The following is a 17,550-nucleotide window of genomic DNA, read 5'->3' on the forward strand; positions in this document are numbered from 1 at the left end:
CCTCTCTGGGCCACAATCTTCCATCCTTTGCAATGCTGCTGCCGTATGTATCAAACTAGAGGATTTCCCTCCCTTTTCCTGAGAATCACAAAGCGGGACGGGATCCCAAAGGTCATCTAGTCCATCCTCTGCCAGCAAAGGGCATTAACAATGAAGTACCCCTATGAGATGAGGACCCAAACTCTCTGCTCAGAAGCCTCCAATGAAAATATGATCTCAACACAAGGGAGTTAGAAGAATCCAGACATGTTTGATTATACAGATGTTGTGTATGTGAGCAATGGCTCATAACTAAAGATGCAAGTTGAAGAGTTTGGGGGACCCCTCTTCTATGCCACCCATAAAATTCCTGAAACATCTGGTCCTTTCTCCTGTTTTCCAGTTCTTTCCTGAAAAGATTGTCACCGAGAGATGCCAGCTGACCATTGTAGGCACCTATGTCTTGCAAGAAACTAAGTGGTCAAGAATCGGTCAGAGGAAGGGTCAAGGTGATGTCATTGTCTCCCTGTATTCCTCCCATGGAGCCACCGGTGGCTCAGTGTGTCAAGACGCTGAGATGCCAAACTTGCAGACCGAAAGGTCCCAGGTTCAAACCCGGAGAGCAGAGTGAGCACCCGCTGTTAGCTCCAGCTTCTGCCAACCTAGCAGTTCAAAAACATGCAAATGTGAGTAGATCAATAGGTACCACTCCACATCCCGGCCACATGACCTTGGAGGTGTCTACGGACAGCACCAGCTCTTCGGCTTAGAAATGGAGATGAGCACCAACCCCCAGAGTCGGTCACAACTGGACTAAATGTCAGGGGAAACCTTTACCTTTACCTTTACCTATTCCTCTCATTCGTGAAGATGGTGTGAAATGTTACGGCTTTCCTATTACACTCTGAGGAGGGAAAGAAATTCCAATTTCACAGCTCAGAAAATACTTGAACCAAGGCACCTGTGCATTTTGCAATCAGGGACATCGCTGTGTGTGAAGGATCCCTGGGCTTGCTCTGCGGGAGCCGGTTGCCGCTTCCTGGTTTGCACCTGCGACACCTGATCCGTCCTCCTGCGCGTTGGGCAATCGCTCAAGGAGGGAGCCCGGCCAGGCCTGTTCTCTCTCTATTCATCACCTTCCTTCCCTCCCTCCCTCCCTCTCTTCTTTCTTCACTTCCTCGCTCCCTCCCTCTCCAAGTCACACCTGGGAGGAGAGCTTAAAGCTTGGCCTGGGGCAGGTGGAGCCCCATTCGGACGGCCATCCATCGCCATGAAGCCCAGGAGTCCCAGAAGCAGCAGCCTTGGCATCACTCAGCTCCTCTTCCTCTCGCTTGTGGGTCTCTCCATCGTTTGCGTTCGGCGGGTAGATGCCTCCGAGCAGAACAACGTCACAGGTGGGTGAAGGAGGAAAACGCCAGCCCACTTGGCTCCCCACGGGAGAGGAAGGCCTCTGGTTAGAGCCAATGTAAGCAGGCCTTGATCCAAAGAAACCTGCCACTTGCATCCGGTTGGCACCCATACTTTGTCCTTCCTCCTTAGGATCCTTGGAAAAGGCATCCTTGGCCCCTTGGCATGCCAAGAGGGAAAGAGCTATTTCCCTCTCAACATGCCACGGAGCCAAGACACTCCTGCAAGTGGAATGCCAACCCCGTTGCCTTTGTTTGCAGTTGCAGCAGGAAAAGTGGGCACCTGCCCTGAAAACACAGAGGTGTTGCCGGCCAGCGCGAACTGCACGACAGAATGCCAGTCGGACGCCGGCTGCGAAGGGAATGCGAAGTGCTGCTCGATGGGCTGCAGCAAGGTTTGCCGGATCCCAGATGGTAATGCTTCTCTTGCCCATACACATTCATGCACACATACACTTGCTGGGAATCTCTCCAGCCCCAGGATCCAGTCTCAACTGGTAGGGAGTTGTAGAATCATTCAGTTGGAAGAAACCCCTGAGAGCCATCCAGTCCAAGCAGGAAGACAGTCTAGTCCAGGGGTCCCCAAACTAAGGCCCGGGGGCCGGATGCGGCCCTCCAAGGTCATTTACCTGGCCCCCGCCCTCAGTTTTATAATATAACTGGCTTTGCCCAGCCACGCGTTGCTGTGGCTTATGGGAATCCTTTTTTGGCCAGGTGGAATAGCAGTGAATAGCCTTGCAGTCTCAAAGCCTGGCGGTTTTCTGGAGTAGCTGGAGCTTTTTGTTGTATGAACATAGAGGCATGGATGAGGGGTTATGCTGCCAAGTTTAGTGTTTCTGGGATGTGTAGTTTTGTTGTTTTGTCCTAGGCCGAAATTTCATTACCCTTTTATATATAGAGATATTTTTATATCAGTTTTAATAATATATTGTATATACTCTACATATAATATTGATAAAAATGTTATAATGTTATACAATATAATACTCATAATAATACCATATAATAATATTAATTATATGTTATATGTTACATATAATATTAAAGTATAGTGGTATAGTTCAATATAGTAATATATAATGCTAATATTGTGCTATGCTAATAATATAATATATTGTATGTACATACAGCTGCTCTGAGTCCCCTTCAGGGTGAGAAGGGTGGGATATAAATGTAATAAATAAATGTAGTAAATAAATAAATAAATAAATAAATAATTTTAAACTTAGGCTTGCCCAAAGTCTGAAATGACTTGAAGGCACACAACAACAACAATCCTAATTAACTTAACTATCTCATTGGCCAGTAACAGGCCCACACTTTCCATTGAAATCCTGATAGGTTTATGTTGGTTAAAACTGTTTTCATTTTTAAATATTGTATTGTTCTTACATTGTTGTTGTTGTTTTGCACTACAAATAAGACATATGCAGTGTGCATAGGAATTTGTTCGTTTTTTTTTTTCAAATGATAATTCGCCCCCCTCAACAGTCTGAAGGATTGTGGACCGGCCCTCTGCTTTAAAAGTTTGGGGACCCCTGGTCTAGTCCCTCTAGAAAAGGAGACTCCACCAGACTCCCAGGCAGCATGTTCCACTTTGGAACATACCTAACCATCACAAAGTGCTTCCTAATATTTAGGTGGAATCTCTGTTTCTGTAACTTGAATCCATTGCTCCATTGTGCCCGGTCTCTGGAGTAGCAAAAAAACAAGCTTGCCCCCTTCTCAAGAGGACTCCTTTTCGAGATTAATGGTTTCCAGATTTTTTGATGTTTTGGTCTCCCTTCTCTGGACACTTTCCAGCTTGTCCAAATCCTTCTTGAAGTGTAGTGCCCAGAACTGGACTCAGGGTTATTCCAGGTGAAGGAAGAGAGAAGGAGCTCCTTAGGTTGTTTTTGGTGCACAATTGTAGGAATCCACCTGGATTAAAACCAAACAAAGGCAGTTTCCGGTCATTGCTATGATCTGGATTGGGTGGTTTTAATTGCATCTGTTTATTTTATATTTATATGTGTCAGCATCAAATTGCTGCCTGCTATAAGCCCTCCCTTTTTAGCATGAGAAGGGTGGGATACAAATATATGAAATAATAAATAGTCAAAAGTTCAGATATTGCAACAGTCCATGAGAAACATTGCTGGCTGGGGTGATGGGTGGAAGGTATTGTCTCCTTCTTATTATTCTATCAAATCCTGAATCTCCTGATGTCGACGTTTTTGTGTGTTGCAAATCTCAGGGTGGGTTTGTTTTTGAAGTGTTAAGAGACCCATTGCTGTTGTTGTGTGCCTTGAAGTCATTTACAGTCTCTGGCGATCCCCAGATAAACCTATCAAGGGGTTTTCTTGGAGGAATTTGGCAAGATGGGGTTTGCCTTTGCCTTTCTCTGAAACTGAGAGGGTGTGACTTGTCCATATCTGAGCAGAGATTTGAACTCTGGTTTCCAGGGCTGTAGTCTGATGCTCAAATTATTACGTCATGCTGCTTCGTGATTGTTCATTAGTATTTTCTTCTTTATTTGATAATTTGATTAATGAATTCTTAGGCTGCCACTCCTGGAAGAATCCAGACTGGCACAGTCTCCATTAAGCCAAGGAATTCTCAAAGATGATTCCCAGTGATTTTAAAAATACCTTCTACCCATTCCTTTAATTCCATTGAATGTAGTTCATCTTGTTCTGGAGATCTGGGATTTGTTTAGATTAGCCAGATATTCTTGCGCTGCCTCTCTACCTCATTTGTGCTACATTTCCTCTCCTGCATCCTCTGCTCCATCCTCCCCAAGTTGAGTTCTGTTCTCCTTTTGGGAGAAGGAAGACTGAGGCTATGAAGATTTGGAGGAGTTCTGCCTTTTTGCTATCCTTTGTTAGCATTTCGCCACATTCTCCATGTTGTGTCTCCCCTTATTGCCTCTTCCACCTTCTGGACCATGAAATAGTCTGCAGGGAAGTGAGGTCTGGTCAAACCTGATGTTCTTGGCAGAGTTTGTCTTCCAACAAGGGTCAAAATAATTGAATTCTACCATTACTATGATACAAACATGGAATCCTAGAGTTGGAAGAGACCTTGTAGGCCATCCAATGCAACCTCATTCTGCCAAGAAGCAGGAAAATCACATTCAAAACACCCCCGATAGATGGCCATCCATCTCATGGCACAACAGTCCTTCCTTCTTTCCAGGATGAAGAAGAATTATCACATCTCTCCTTCCTGAAAGTGAGACCACCCAGTCTGGCTTGGAGGTCTGTAATGACATCCCTGTTGCTTCTTTTCCCCTAAAATCCCAGATTCTCTGACTCTTCCCTGACCAAGAGTGCAGATGCCTCATCAGACTACAAACTCCCAGGATTCCATGGCATGGAACCCTGGCAGTTCAGTGGTGTCAAACTGCATTCATTCTACAATGTAAATCCACCCTGCCTTGATCTTCTCGGTGGAAGGAATGGCGTGGAACAAGCGGGACAGCACACCCAGTATTTGCTTTGTTTTAAAGAGAGTGTTTGGCCAGTTCTCCTTATCTGGATCCACATCTCATGGTCTGGAGGCAGCTACTTACTGGAAGCATGGAATCAACATTGGTGTGGAGACTATAAGCAGTTGTTCTGCACCTTTGCAGAGACTGGGAAAAACAATGGACTTACTCCAAATAGAAAGCACACATACAGCTGCCAACTTGGCAGGAAGGCAGCAATACGCTCCCATGCTGAGAGGCAGAGAGAGCATGGGAACAAAGGGGCAGCTTGGCATTCTTAGCTGGAATTCACTGCAGTCCCAGGCCTCCCCAAGGCTTCATGGCTGCAAGAGCAAGACAACCCATCCTCAGCCCAAATCTGGTGCTGGAAGTCTTCACATGGACCTACCGTGTTTCCCCGAAAATATAATAAGTCTTATATTAATTTTTGCTCCCAAAGATGCATTAGGTCTTATTTTCAGAGGATGTCTTGTTTTTCCATGAAGAATTCACATTTATTGTTGAACAAAAAAATTGAACATTTATTATATACTGTACAGTAGTTGTCATCACAAACCAGCATAACCAGACAAACTGTGAATCCTATCAAGAATTTTTTGTTACTACCAATATTTCCATGTACAACACTCTATGGTATGTACATTTACCGATCCTGCATGCTCTGGTGTTCTGTTCGATGGGCATGCTTCCAAACAAAAACCTTGCTAGGTCTTACTTTTGGGGGAGGCCTTATATTTAGCAATTCAGCAAAACCTCTACTAGGTCTTATTTTCTGGGGATGTCTTATTTTAGGGGAAACCGGGTATGTGTGATCAATATGGGATCATTCTCTTCCCTGCTCTTCAATGAACTTCATTAAATGATGACTTATATCAGTTTCAAATTAGTATTGAAGAGTGGGTTGCTGTGAGTCTTTTGGTGGAGTCTGTGATTTTGACTTCGGAGCGTGTTGCTTCTGTGGGGAAAACGAAAGCGTTCCTCCTGATGATGGGAATGCTTTGGGTAGATCTGTTGTTAGGGAAACAGAAAGTGGTTCTCATGAGAATCTGCTAGAAATTGACTCTGAAATGAATGTGGAGGAGACAGGAGCAGGGCCGGCTGGAGATATTTTTTAATGGGAAGCGGGGGTGCTGAAAAGCGCCCCCGCCACCGGCCCCGCCTCCCGCGCCCTGGCCCCGCCCAGCGTGCCCTGGCCCCGCCTCCCACGCTGCGTGGGAGGCGGGGCCAGGGCGATTAGTGAGGGGGGCGGGGCCACAGTTGGCCCCGCCCCCGCCCAGCGTGCCCCTGGCCCCGCCTCCCACGCAGCGTGGGAGGCGGGGCCAGGGCACGCTGGGCGGGGGGCGGGGCCAGAGTTGGCCCCGCCTCCCACGCTACTCCCGCTTGCCCGTCTGGCCTTTTCTAGCAGGCCAGAAAGCAGCGGAGGTCCCTCCAGGCCGCAATCGCGGCCTGGAGGGACCTCCGCTGCTTTCTGGCCTGCTAGGAAAGGCCAGACGGGTGAGCGGGAGTAGCGGAGGCGGAGCCAGCTCTGACGCCGCTCCCCCCCCCGCCCAGCGTGCCTTGGCCCCGCCTCCCACGCAGCGTGGGAGGCGGGGCCAGGGCACGCTGGGTGGGGGGAGCGGCGTCAGAGCTGGCTCCGCCTCCGCTACTCCCGCTCGCCCGTCTGGCCTTTCCTAGCAGGCCAGACTGCAGAGGAGGTCCCTGTAGGCCGCGATTGCGGCCTGCAGGGACCTCCGCTGCATTCTGGCCAGCTAGAAAAGGCCAGACGGGCCAGGGCGCACTGGGCGGGAGGCGGGGCACTGTCAGGGCGGTGCCCCGCCTCCCGCCCAGCCTGACGGCGCCCCCCCGGGCCTGCGCCCGAGGCGGCGGCGTCAGGTGCCTCAATAGTGGGGCCGGCCCTGGACAGGAGCTTTGCCTATAACTCAGCAATTACACTTACAAAGAGATAGTGTGAAACAGAGACAAATTTGTTGTTCCCAGTGGCTGAAACATAAGCCAAGGGAACCCAGGTGTTAGAAAGACTGATATCATGGGTAAGAATTAGAATTCTTAAGCGTTTTGAGATAATGTTCGTCAGGAGATCAACGTTGGATTTTCATGGGTCAAGTCGCCTGTCTTGGGAGCTCCGAGTTAGAAGTTCTTGTCTTTGCTTCTGTATCTTGTTTTCCTGTTTAAGATCAATGCCTCTTGATTGGATTACAATTCTTGGTTCAAGTTTTCAAGCCATTGGATTATAGTTATGTACAAGTCTTCAAGCCTTGGGATCTAGTTTTGCTCTAAGTATCAAAACGCCTGGATTACAGTTGCTTGTGTTGTCGAAGGCTTTCATGGCCAGAATATCTGGGTTGTTGGGCATTTTCCTAGCTGTATGTTCTAGAAGTGTTCTGTCCTGACGTTTCACCCACATCTATGGCAGGCATCCTCACAACTTCTGAACATGCCTGCCACAGATGTGGGCGAAAAGTCAGGAGAGAAAGCTTCTGGAACATGGCCATACAGCCCGAAAGACTCACAGCAACCCAGTGATTCTGGCCATGGAAGCCTTCAACAACACATGCTGTTGAAGATCCTGGAAACAGTCTGAGGCCTAGATAGCGATTACATAAACCACAAAGCACTGGTGTGCATGGAGGGCTTTCTTTGCATGCTTTGTTGTCTGGCTATTGCACTTTGAAGCTAGTTCCAAACAGTATTAAATGGTCAGTGTGGACAGGGCCATAGAGCAGCAGCAGGAAGGGCTGGATGATCCGTGTTTCCAATTATGCTGTTCTTTCAATGTGGGCAAAAGAAAAGAAGTGACATGTTCCACCCCAGTCACTTCTGGAAAGATTCTGACCATATCACTGTTTTGACATCAATTGAGCCCTTCGGGAAAGGCTGCAGGCTGTTTGCTGGGGGGGGGGGGGGGCTGAAAATGGGTTCACGCTCAACTTTTTCCGTACTTTGTGTTTGTTTGTTTGTTTGATTGACCGATTGATTGATTGGGTTTCTGGAACAGTTCATCCAGTGCCCAAAGAGAGCACTATCTTTTGGAACTAATCTACACACACTTGCACACATTGTTTAAACCAGCAATTAAAGAGAGGGCTATTTTAAGGCTCCCGCTCCCTGCCCTGGCAGCCCTGGCATTGTTTTCCAATCCGTGGAGGACCCAGGGAGAAAGACGGCAGGAGCAGGGCTTCTTTTGTAATTTCGAGAGAGCGCTTGCCAAACAAGAAAGTATATAAGCCTCTTAACTTGTCCTGAGGACGCAGGTGCCTTCGGTAGGCCACCAAAAAAGGTCATGGTGCCACATAGAGCCCATGGACCACCCTTTGCCCACCTTGCCATAGAACATAATGAACAATTCTTTGCAGCTCCTTCTTCTATTCATCCTTATGGTATTTCTGCACCTCGTCTCCTCCTCTCCATTTTCTATTCCCCCCTCCTCCTCCTCCTCTTCTTCCAACTCTTCCACGTTCTACTCCAGTGGTTCTCAACCTGTAGATCCCCAGGTGTTTGCCCTACAACTCCCAGAAATCCCAGCCAGTTTACCAGCTGTTAGGATTTCTGGGAGTTGAAGGCCAAAACGAGAGAGATGGACCAAAACTAACACAATGAACCTCAACAGGGACAAATGTAAGATACTCCACTTAGGCAGAAAAAATGAAATGCAAAGATACAGAACGGGGGACGATGCCTGGCTTGATAGCAGGACATGTGAAAAGGATCTTGGAGTCCTCGTGGGGAGGAAGGGGAACATGAGCCAAGAATGTCATGTGGCAGCTTAAAAAGCTAATGTGATGTTGGCCTGCATCAATATGAGCCTAGTGCCTCGATCCAGGGAAGTCATACTCCCCCTCTCTTTTATTCTGCCTTGGTCAGATCACTTTTCCTGGAATCACTGAGTCCAGTTCTGGTCACCACAATTGAAGGGAGATGTTGACTCTAAGCTGGAACATGTCCAGAGGAGGGCAACTCAAAGGATCAAGGGTCTGGAGAACAAGCCCTATGAGGAGCGGCTTAAAGAGCTGGGCATGTTTAGCCTGCAGAAGAGAAGGCTGAGAGGAGAAATGATGAGGGCCATGGATCAAGTCATGGGAAGAAGGGAATAGGCTTGTTTTCTGTTGCCCTGGAGACTAGGATGCAATGAAACAATGGCTTTAAATTACAGGAAAGGAGAAACTTCCTCACCGTGAGAGCTCTTCAGCAGTGGAACTCTCTGCCCCAGAGTGTGGTAGAGGCTCCTTCTTTGGAGGCTTTGAAGCAGAGACTGGGTGGCCATCTGTCAGGGGTGCTTGAGTGCGATTTTCCTGCTTCTTGGCAGAATGGGGTTGGACTGGATGACCCACGAGGTCTCTTCCAATGCTAGGATTCTATGTTTCTATGAAAACATCTGGGTACCCACAGGTTGAGAACTACTACTACTCCATCCTCTTCCTTTCCTCCTCTTCTTCCCCTCCTTGGTCTTCCCTCCTCCTCTTCAACTTCTCCTCCTCCACCAGCCTCCTCCTCTTCCTCCTCCTCCTCTTCCTCTTTTTTCTCCTTTCCAAGATGTTCTGTTCAGCTTCAACTGAACTGTGGCTGTGACCAAATTCTGCAGAATTTCTTCCCTTGTTTATCTATCAAACCCCGTGATCTTCTCATCACGGATTAAAGGAACATGAATTAATTAGTTAACAGTTTCAAAGACTGTGTTTCTTACACTCAGGAAATCCTGTTGAGAAGAACCCTGGGAAGATGGGAAGGGAACCTTCCCAGAGTAGGTCGCTGTGTAAATATTTCATCTTGAATTTTCTGCTCAAACCAACGCATGTTAATTTTGTGCAATGTTTCCTGTAAATAAAAGAGTCGCTTTGTGTCGAAAGTGCAGTTTGCTGTTTTCTGTGAAAAGAAGGGGAAGTGAATTTTTCACTTCATAAGAACTAACTAGGAATGGCCTTTGAAGAGTCTGCAGTTTTCAAAGTCAGAGCAGGAAGAAATTTGCTGAAATAACTCCATCAAGAGCCAAATTCATGCACTTTGGAAGAGCCAAGGCTGCTTTTCAGGGTGACCCCTTCCTTTCCCCCCTTTCCTTTCTATAACCAATGGCAAAGTCTTCTCTCTTCCACTTCTCATGCTTCTTTGTCCTTCTCTTCTTGCAGAAAAGCCCGGCTCCTGCCGCCACGACTCCACCGGCATCTCTCAGCTGGGCTTGTGCCGAGACACATGCCAAAAGGATTCCCAATGCACTGGTGCATTGAAATGCTGCACAAATGGATGTGGAAAAAAGTCATGCTCTGCTCCTGTTGTCTGAGGTAAGTCAAGGATGGCCCCTACTCCATTGGGTCCATCCAATCCAAGACACAACCCAAGCCCTCCCAACAGATGGCCATTCAGTTCCTACTTAAAATCTCCAGAGAAGGCGGCTCCAATGGACTCCCATGAAGCATATCCCACCACCAGACAGCTCTTACTTTCAGGACACTCTTCCTAATGCTCAGGTGGATCTCTTTCAATGGTGGCATTGTGTCCTAGCCTCTGGAGCACCACAAAACAAGCTCTCTCCTCAATATGGCATCCTTTCAAATTTCCAAACATGTCTCTCATGTTAACCTTCTCCAAGCTAAACATCTCCAACCCTCTAAGCCACTCTTCAGATGGATGCATGGTCTCCATATCTTTGACCATTTTGGTGACCTCTCGCTGGACACCTTCCATCTTGTCCATCTCCTTCTTGAGTTGCTTTGCCCAGAACTGGACACAGGGATATTATTCCAGGTGATGTCTGTCCAAAGCAGAATAACATGCCTGGGTGGTGGGAAACTCAGGGTGGGTGGGGACAATGAGCAAATACCCCACTTTGTCCTTGTGGCAGGAACATAATCATGGCATCATTCTCCAAGTCCACATGTGGAACCTCCTTAAAGGTCATGGAGGAGACCTACAGGATGGAGTGAGGTGTCTTCTCAGTTGTTGCCACTGGAGCTTGTAGAAAGCCATGTTGAGATTGGGGAAATGCATCAGCCAAAAGGTGGGTTGGGATGGGATAGGAGAGCCCCCACTTTAGGTCCACTTTTGCAGAAGTGTTTAGCCTGCAGAAGACAAGGTTGGGAGAAGGGGACATCATAGCCTTATTTCAATATTTGAAGGAATTTCATAAGAAAGAGGGAATGGGCTTGTTTTCTGATGCTCTGGAAACTTAGATCCAATGAAGCCATGGGTTCAAATGACAGGAAAGGAGATTCCACCTGAACATTGTAGCAGAGGCTACATGGCCATCTGTAGGGGGTGCTTTGAATGTGATTTTCCTGCTTCTTGGCAGAATAGGGTTGGACTGGATGGCCCATGAGGTCTCTTTCAACTCTAGGATTCTATTATTCTAACTTCCTGACCCCAAGAGCTGTTCAACAGTGGAACTCACTGCCTTGGAGTCTGGAGGCTGGATGACCATCTGTCAAGGTTGCTTCAATTGTGCTTTTTCTGCATAGCAGATGGTTGGACTGGATGGTTGTTGTGGTCTCTTCCAATTCTATGATTCTATTATTCTATCATCCTGACGGAACTCTATGGCATTTCTTTCTGGTTGGAGGTTATACTAAAAGTTAGAACTACAAGAGCCTAATTCCATCTGCAGCCTGACAACCATAGATTTATAGGATCACAGCTGAAAAAAGAGCCATCCAGTCCAACCCTATTCTGCTCAATGCAGGATCTCCAGCTACTGCATCATCAGAAGAAAGGAGCTGCCCAGACTCTTTTTGGAAGGCTTCCAAAGAAGGAGACACCAATACTTTGAGAACATGGGCACGATCTTCAGGTCTGCAGACAACACCAAATAGGGAGGGATAGCCAAATACACCAGAAGACAGGAGCAGAATTCAAAACGATTTCAACAGATTAGAGAGATGATGGGCCGAAACTAACACAATGAACTTCAACAGGGACAAATGCAAGAGACTCCACTTAGGCAGGAAAAAGGAAATGCAAAGAGACAGAACGGGGGACGATGCCTGGCTCAACAGCAGGACATGTGAAAAGGATCTTGGAGTCCTCGTGGACAACAAGTTAAACATGAGCCAACAATGTGATGCAGCAGCTTAAAAGGCCAATGGGTTTTTGGCTTGCATCAATAGGAGTCTAGTGTCTAGATCCAGGGAAGTCCTGCTCGCCTTCTATTCTATTCTGCCTTGGTCAGACCACACCTGGAATCACATCGTGTCCCATTCTGGGCACCGCAATTGAAGGGAGATGTTGACTCTAAGCTGGAAAGCGTCCAGAGGAGGGTGACTCAAAGGTTCAAGGGCCTGGAGAACAAGCCCTGTGAGGAGCGGCTTAAAGAGCTGGGCATGTTTAGCCTGCAGAAGAGAAGGCTGAGAGGAGACATGATAGCCATGTGAGGGGAAGTCATGGGGAGGAGGGAGCAGGCTTCTTTTCTGCTTCCCTGGAGACTAGGACCCTGAGCAATGGCTTCAAACTACAGAAAAGGAGATTCCACCTGAACATTAGGAAGAATTTCCTAACTATGAGAGCTGTTCAGCAGTGGAACTCTCTGCCTTGGAGTGTGGTGGAGACTACTTCTTTGGAGGCTTTTAAACAGAAGCTGGATGGCCATCTGTTGGGGGTGCTTTGGACTGTATAGCCCACAAGGTCTCTTCCAACTCTATGATTCTATGATTCTATAAACACTGCTATAGAGAAAGGTTTTGCAAAGAATTCCATCCCAATGATCTGCATTGCCCATTTCTCCTTTCTTGATCTTCTGCAGATGCCTCCCAGACCTTGCCAGGCAGCTGAGGTCAAGGACGCTGCCCTCCCAATGGGGTTGGCTCCCCAGAAGGACATGGCAATGGCAACAGTGACCTCCCTGGACTCCCGAAATGCCTGCCCTGCTTCCACCACCCGGGCACCCCTCCATCCTCTGACCGCTGGAGTCCCTCTTGCACTTTTCCAGTAAAATGCTCACTTCTCACCGCAACTCCCGACTCCTGTGGCTTTGTTGCTTCATAGCTTATTATGGAGACAACTGGGGGGGGGGGGGTATCTGATATAATGCACTTTATTTATTTATTTATTTATTTATTTATTTACAGTATTTATATTCCGCCCTTCTTTCTCACCCCGAAGGGGACTCAGGGCGGATTACAATGAACACAGATATGGCAAACATTCAATGCCAACAGACAAACAACATATATAGACAGACACAGAGACATTTAACATTTTTTCCAGCTTCACGATTCCGGCCACAGGGGGAGCTGTTGCTTCACTGTCCACTGGTGGCTGTACTTCCTCATTCCTTTCCTCGTGTTTTGCTGGCAGTTTTATGATGTTGTAAATTAGTTAAATTAGCCTCCCGCATAAAGCGTACCTAAATTTCCCTAATTGACAGATGCAACTGTCTTTCAGGGCTGCATAGGTCAACAGCAAGCCAGGCTATTTAATGGTCGGGGGCTTAACCCGACCTGGGCTTTGAACTCATGACCTCTCGGTCAGTAGTGATTTATTGCAGCTGGTTACTAGCCAGCTGCGCCACAGCCCGGCCCGGCCCGGCACATCAGGAAGTGATGTGATCCTGAAAATAATTGGTATCCATCTTTTGGCTTCTGAACCATTTGCATAGAGATGTAATGCTTGTGCAATGAGTATTGCTATGACTATACTGATTTTTTTTATATATAATAATGTAATACTTGAAATTTTCTTTAAAGCATCTCAGGAGTTCATTGCACAGAGCAGCTGAAAAGCAACTTAGAAAACCATCAAAAAGATATAGATGATGAGATACAGGGGCAGCATTTACCAAGGGATGCCTATTGCGGAAAGCATTTTAGGAGGCACGTGTAATAACGTCTTGCATAATTTATGGCTCCCCAAAAAGAGGAAGTGGCTGTAAATATCTCTCATTCTAAAGTCCCAGACAACATAATAGGAAACCACATCCTTTTTTTCTATATTTTCTATATCTTTTCTATATCAAAGAGGAAGTGGCATTGGCTAGTGTTCATCCAAATCAGCTCCATCCATCATGCAGCCACCATGGAGAAAGTGTCAGTGTAGACAGGCACACAAGGAGGAAATGGGTTCAAACTGCAGGAACAGAGATTCCACATGAAGTTTGGGAAGAACTTCTTGTCATAGAATAGGTCTGTGACTTATAGTTTTCCAGTCACGCCCTCCCTGGAACCGCAGCATACTGGACCAACAAGTGCCATGGAAGCAAGCAAAACATAGCAGAGTCCATTCGGCTTTTCTCAGTTAATCAGTCTTATCGGCAGAGTACAACTGCAACATCTGACCTTCTTCAGCACACTATTTAGTAAACTCACAGATTCGGTTTTCATCCAAAATATCAGGCTTTAATCTCAACATGTTGCACTATTTACAGCTGTACAATCAGGATCCACTGATCTGTCAGCGGGGATGATGGGTAGCAGAGTGAAATCCAAAAAAATCACCTCCTTCTCTCCAGACTGTTTCCCCGTGTGGAAAACAGCACTGGATAAACTCACTCCAGCAGACGAGGGTTCAGTTGGTAGTCCAACGGCAAACAACTTTATTTACATGTTCTATATACAAATAGAGCAAATTCAGTCCTTTCCTCCATGAGTGCTTGCCGAAAGCACCCATGCACACACACGCTGCACATTGCTCATCGCTGTTCTCCGTTCGACACAGGAAAACTAAACACACTCCCTCGCATTCCACAGGAACCAAGATAGTACGTCCCGGTCAAAACACACTTGACCCCATTGGTCCTGTGATACATCAATCATAGCAGACTCTCATTAACTCCATAATTGCTGTATCTAGATTGATTTTAACATTTCACAATACACAATACCCTGACATGATCCACAGTCAGGATTTGTACTTGCAAACTATTATCAGATACAGAGAGATACTCACAACGAGGTTCACACAGCAAGAGAGAGAGAGAGAGCATTTCCTCTCTCCTTTTATAACCAGTAAGGGACAATTGAATGACACAACTCCTTGTCGTAAACCCCACATGACTATGACTCATCCATTTCCACTTGCCCCTAATCATTACCCTCTCAGTCATTCCCCAGGCGTGTTATGTATCACATGTCCATCAGAACTGTATTTTGCACACAGACTCAATGCCGGAGCACTAACGCTTTTTTTTTATATTATGTATTTATTGAGATTTCATATATGATAAGAAGAGATGGAAAAAATTTGGTATACATCAAAAGTGGGAGAACAATATTTTTGTCATAGAAAAGTAGGAAAAGTGAAGTAAGAGAAGAGAGAGAAAAAAACAGAGTGATATTGGAAAAAAAAGAAATTCTATATATATATACATATATATATCCACCCACTCGTGTGTGTGTGTGTGTGTGTATATATATATATATAGGCATATATACATACACACACACACACATACATATACACAAAATAAAACCATTAAAAAATTAAAAGTTCTGGACTTCCAACCTGCTCTTGCTATTTCTTAAACCGTCGTAATTAATATTCCATTAAACTACATCCCCTTCGTCCTCTTCTAATCTTGGAAATGTTAAGCTTCAGCAGATAAGATCTAATTTTGCCTGTTTTAACACTTTTTGATGGGAACAAATGTCTGACAGCTACATCTGATGCCGATGTTTGGGAGTCTCCTCATAGATTTTTAAGCAAAATCTGGATCACCACCTATACTTTCATTGTGCAATTTGCCTGGACTGGGCGACCATTGGGTGGGGGTCCCTTCCACCAGCAGGATTCTGTTATTCCCACTTGATCTGTCCATAGCACTTCAAGTCAGTCTGCAATCTACAAAGCTCAGAAGAATGGTAGCTAACACCCGCTGTCCCTGGGCTGCCCAAGCCCAAGGGAAGTAGTATGGGTGTGTAAACAGCCACAGCTTCTTCCCAAATAGAAAGCGGCACAACTATTTAGTGGCCCAAAGTGTGGTCTTTCCCCACCACTCATTGGGTGGTGAGAAGGAGACTGCACTTGCATCTCACTGGTGGATTCCCATCCCACAGGTGAAGCTCATGCTAGCTCCAGAGAATGCCTTCACTATCTCTCTTGCACACTCTTTCTCAATTTTGATCTCAATCTGCATTTGAATTTGTTGAGCACACATTCCAGTCAGTATGGCATCTACTGGAGAAACCAGTGAGAGGGAAAAGGTACTCCATTTTTTAAGTAGAACAGTGGTTCTCAACCTTCCTAAAGCCGCAATCCCCTAATCCAGTTCCTCATGTTGTGCTGACCCCCAACCATAACATTATTTTGTTGCTACTTCATAACTATCATTTTGCTACTGTTATGAACCATAATATAAATATCTGATATGCAGGATGCATTTTCATTCACTGGATCAAATTTGTCACAAATACCCGATGCGCCCAAATTTGAGTACTGGTTGGACTGGGTCTTTTGCCAGGCAGAAGAGAGATAGACTAGATGGCCTTTGGGAAACCCTCCCAATTCTATGCTTCTGGGATTTCTAGAGGTCAGGGAAGAATAAAGGAATGACATAAAGATGAAAAAGGTTAGCTGAGGGTCCCGGATGAAGAAGTGGCTCCACCAGCGCTGGAACTTGGCAGGGAGATTTCCATTGTCCAGGAATCCTTTTTGCAGAGTGAACTCTCCTCCTCTTCCTCCGCCTCAGATGGCAACCTGACCCAGCCTCCTGCTCTCCTTCTTCTCCCTTCATTGATCACAAACAGAGAACAATGCAAAAAGGACATCCATCAAAATGGGTGAAGGCCACGGTGTGCTGGGAAGAAATTCTCTTGGCCATTGAAGGAGGAATGAAGAGGGCAAGGGGCAAAACCAGACTCAGGGGAGACTTTGGGAAATGGAGCCACTATGGAGTAGGCATGCTCCAGTGCTATGGAATCCTGGGATGTATAGTTTGCAGAGGCACCACACGCTTTGACAGAGAGGGCTCAAAAGCTTGGGAAACTGCAAATCCCAGGATCCCATAGCATTGAGCCATAGCAATTCATGTGTTCTCAAATTGGGTTGTTGTATGTTTTCCAGGCTGTATGGCCATGTTCCAGAAGTATTCTCTCCTGACGTTTCGCCCACATCTATGGCAGGCATCCTCTGAGGGTGTGAGGATGCCTGCCATAGATGTGGGCGAAACGTCAGGAGAGAATACTTCTGGAACATGGCCATACAGCCCGGAAAACATACAACAACCCTGTGATCTCAGCCATAAAAGCCTTTGACAACACATTGTTCTCAAACTGCATTCATTCCACAGTGTAGATGCACCCTGAGTTTTTTCACAGTTTCAGAATCCAGTTTAACTGCATTGAACAGTATCATATGAGACCCGTTCCACACAGCTGTATAAAATGTGCATTGAACTGGGTTATATGGCAGCGTGGACTCAGATAACACAGTTCAAAGCAGATATTGTGGATTATCTGCCTTGATATTCTGAGTTATATGGCTGTGTGGAAGGGCCCTGAGTCTACACTCATATAATCCAGTTCAATGCAGTTAAACTGATGACATTATATTGGAAAAACATAGTACTTATATTGGGAAATATATATTGAATGTAATCATATTAGAAATAGAAATAAGAATCATATTAGAAATAGAAATAGGAAATATATAATCACAGCAGGATGTTGCATATAACCCCTGAAAATATATTCTGCTCTAGCAAATATATCGTCTTCCTATAGCAAAGACTAAAGTTCAACCAAAGAAGTTAGTTAAACTTATGCTTTTAGAATAAGTGCAAAA

At 46.1% G+C, this 17,550-nt stretch overlaps 1 protein-coding gene across 1 annotated transcript; it reads left to right on the top strand.

Annotated features, from left to right (window-relative positions):
• Window positions 1-1,067: 1,067 nt before the first annotated feature.
• LOC107983657 (waprin-Phi1) lies at window positions 1,068-12,787 on the top strand. Its single transcript, XM_062979212.1, has 4 exons — window positions 1,068-1,373; window positions 1,647-1,799; window positions 9,975-10,127; window positions 12,578-12,787. Exons 1-3 carry the CDS (start codon window positions 1,250-1,252, stop codon window positions 10,124-10,126), a joined length of 429 nt encoding a protein of 142 aa, XP_062835282.1. The 5' UTR covers window positions 1,068-1,249; the 3' UTR covers window position 10,127; window positions 12,578-12,787.
• The last annotated feature ends 4,763 nt before the right edge of the window (window positions 12,788-17,550 follow it).

This window comes from Anolis carolinensis, chromosome 4, assembly GCF_035594765.1.
Source record: "Anolis carolinensis isolate JA03-04 chromosome 4, rAnoCar3.1.pri, whole genome shotgun sequence".
Taxonomy (NCBI): Eukaryota; Metazoa; Chordata; class Lepidosauria; order Squamata; family Dactyloidae; genus Anolis; species Anolis carolinensis.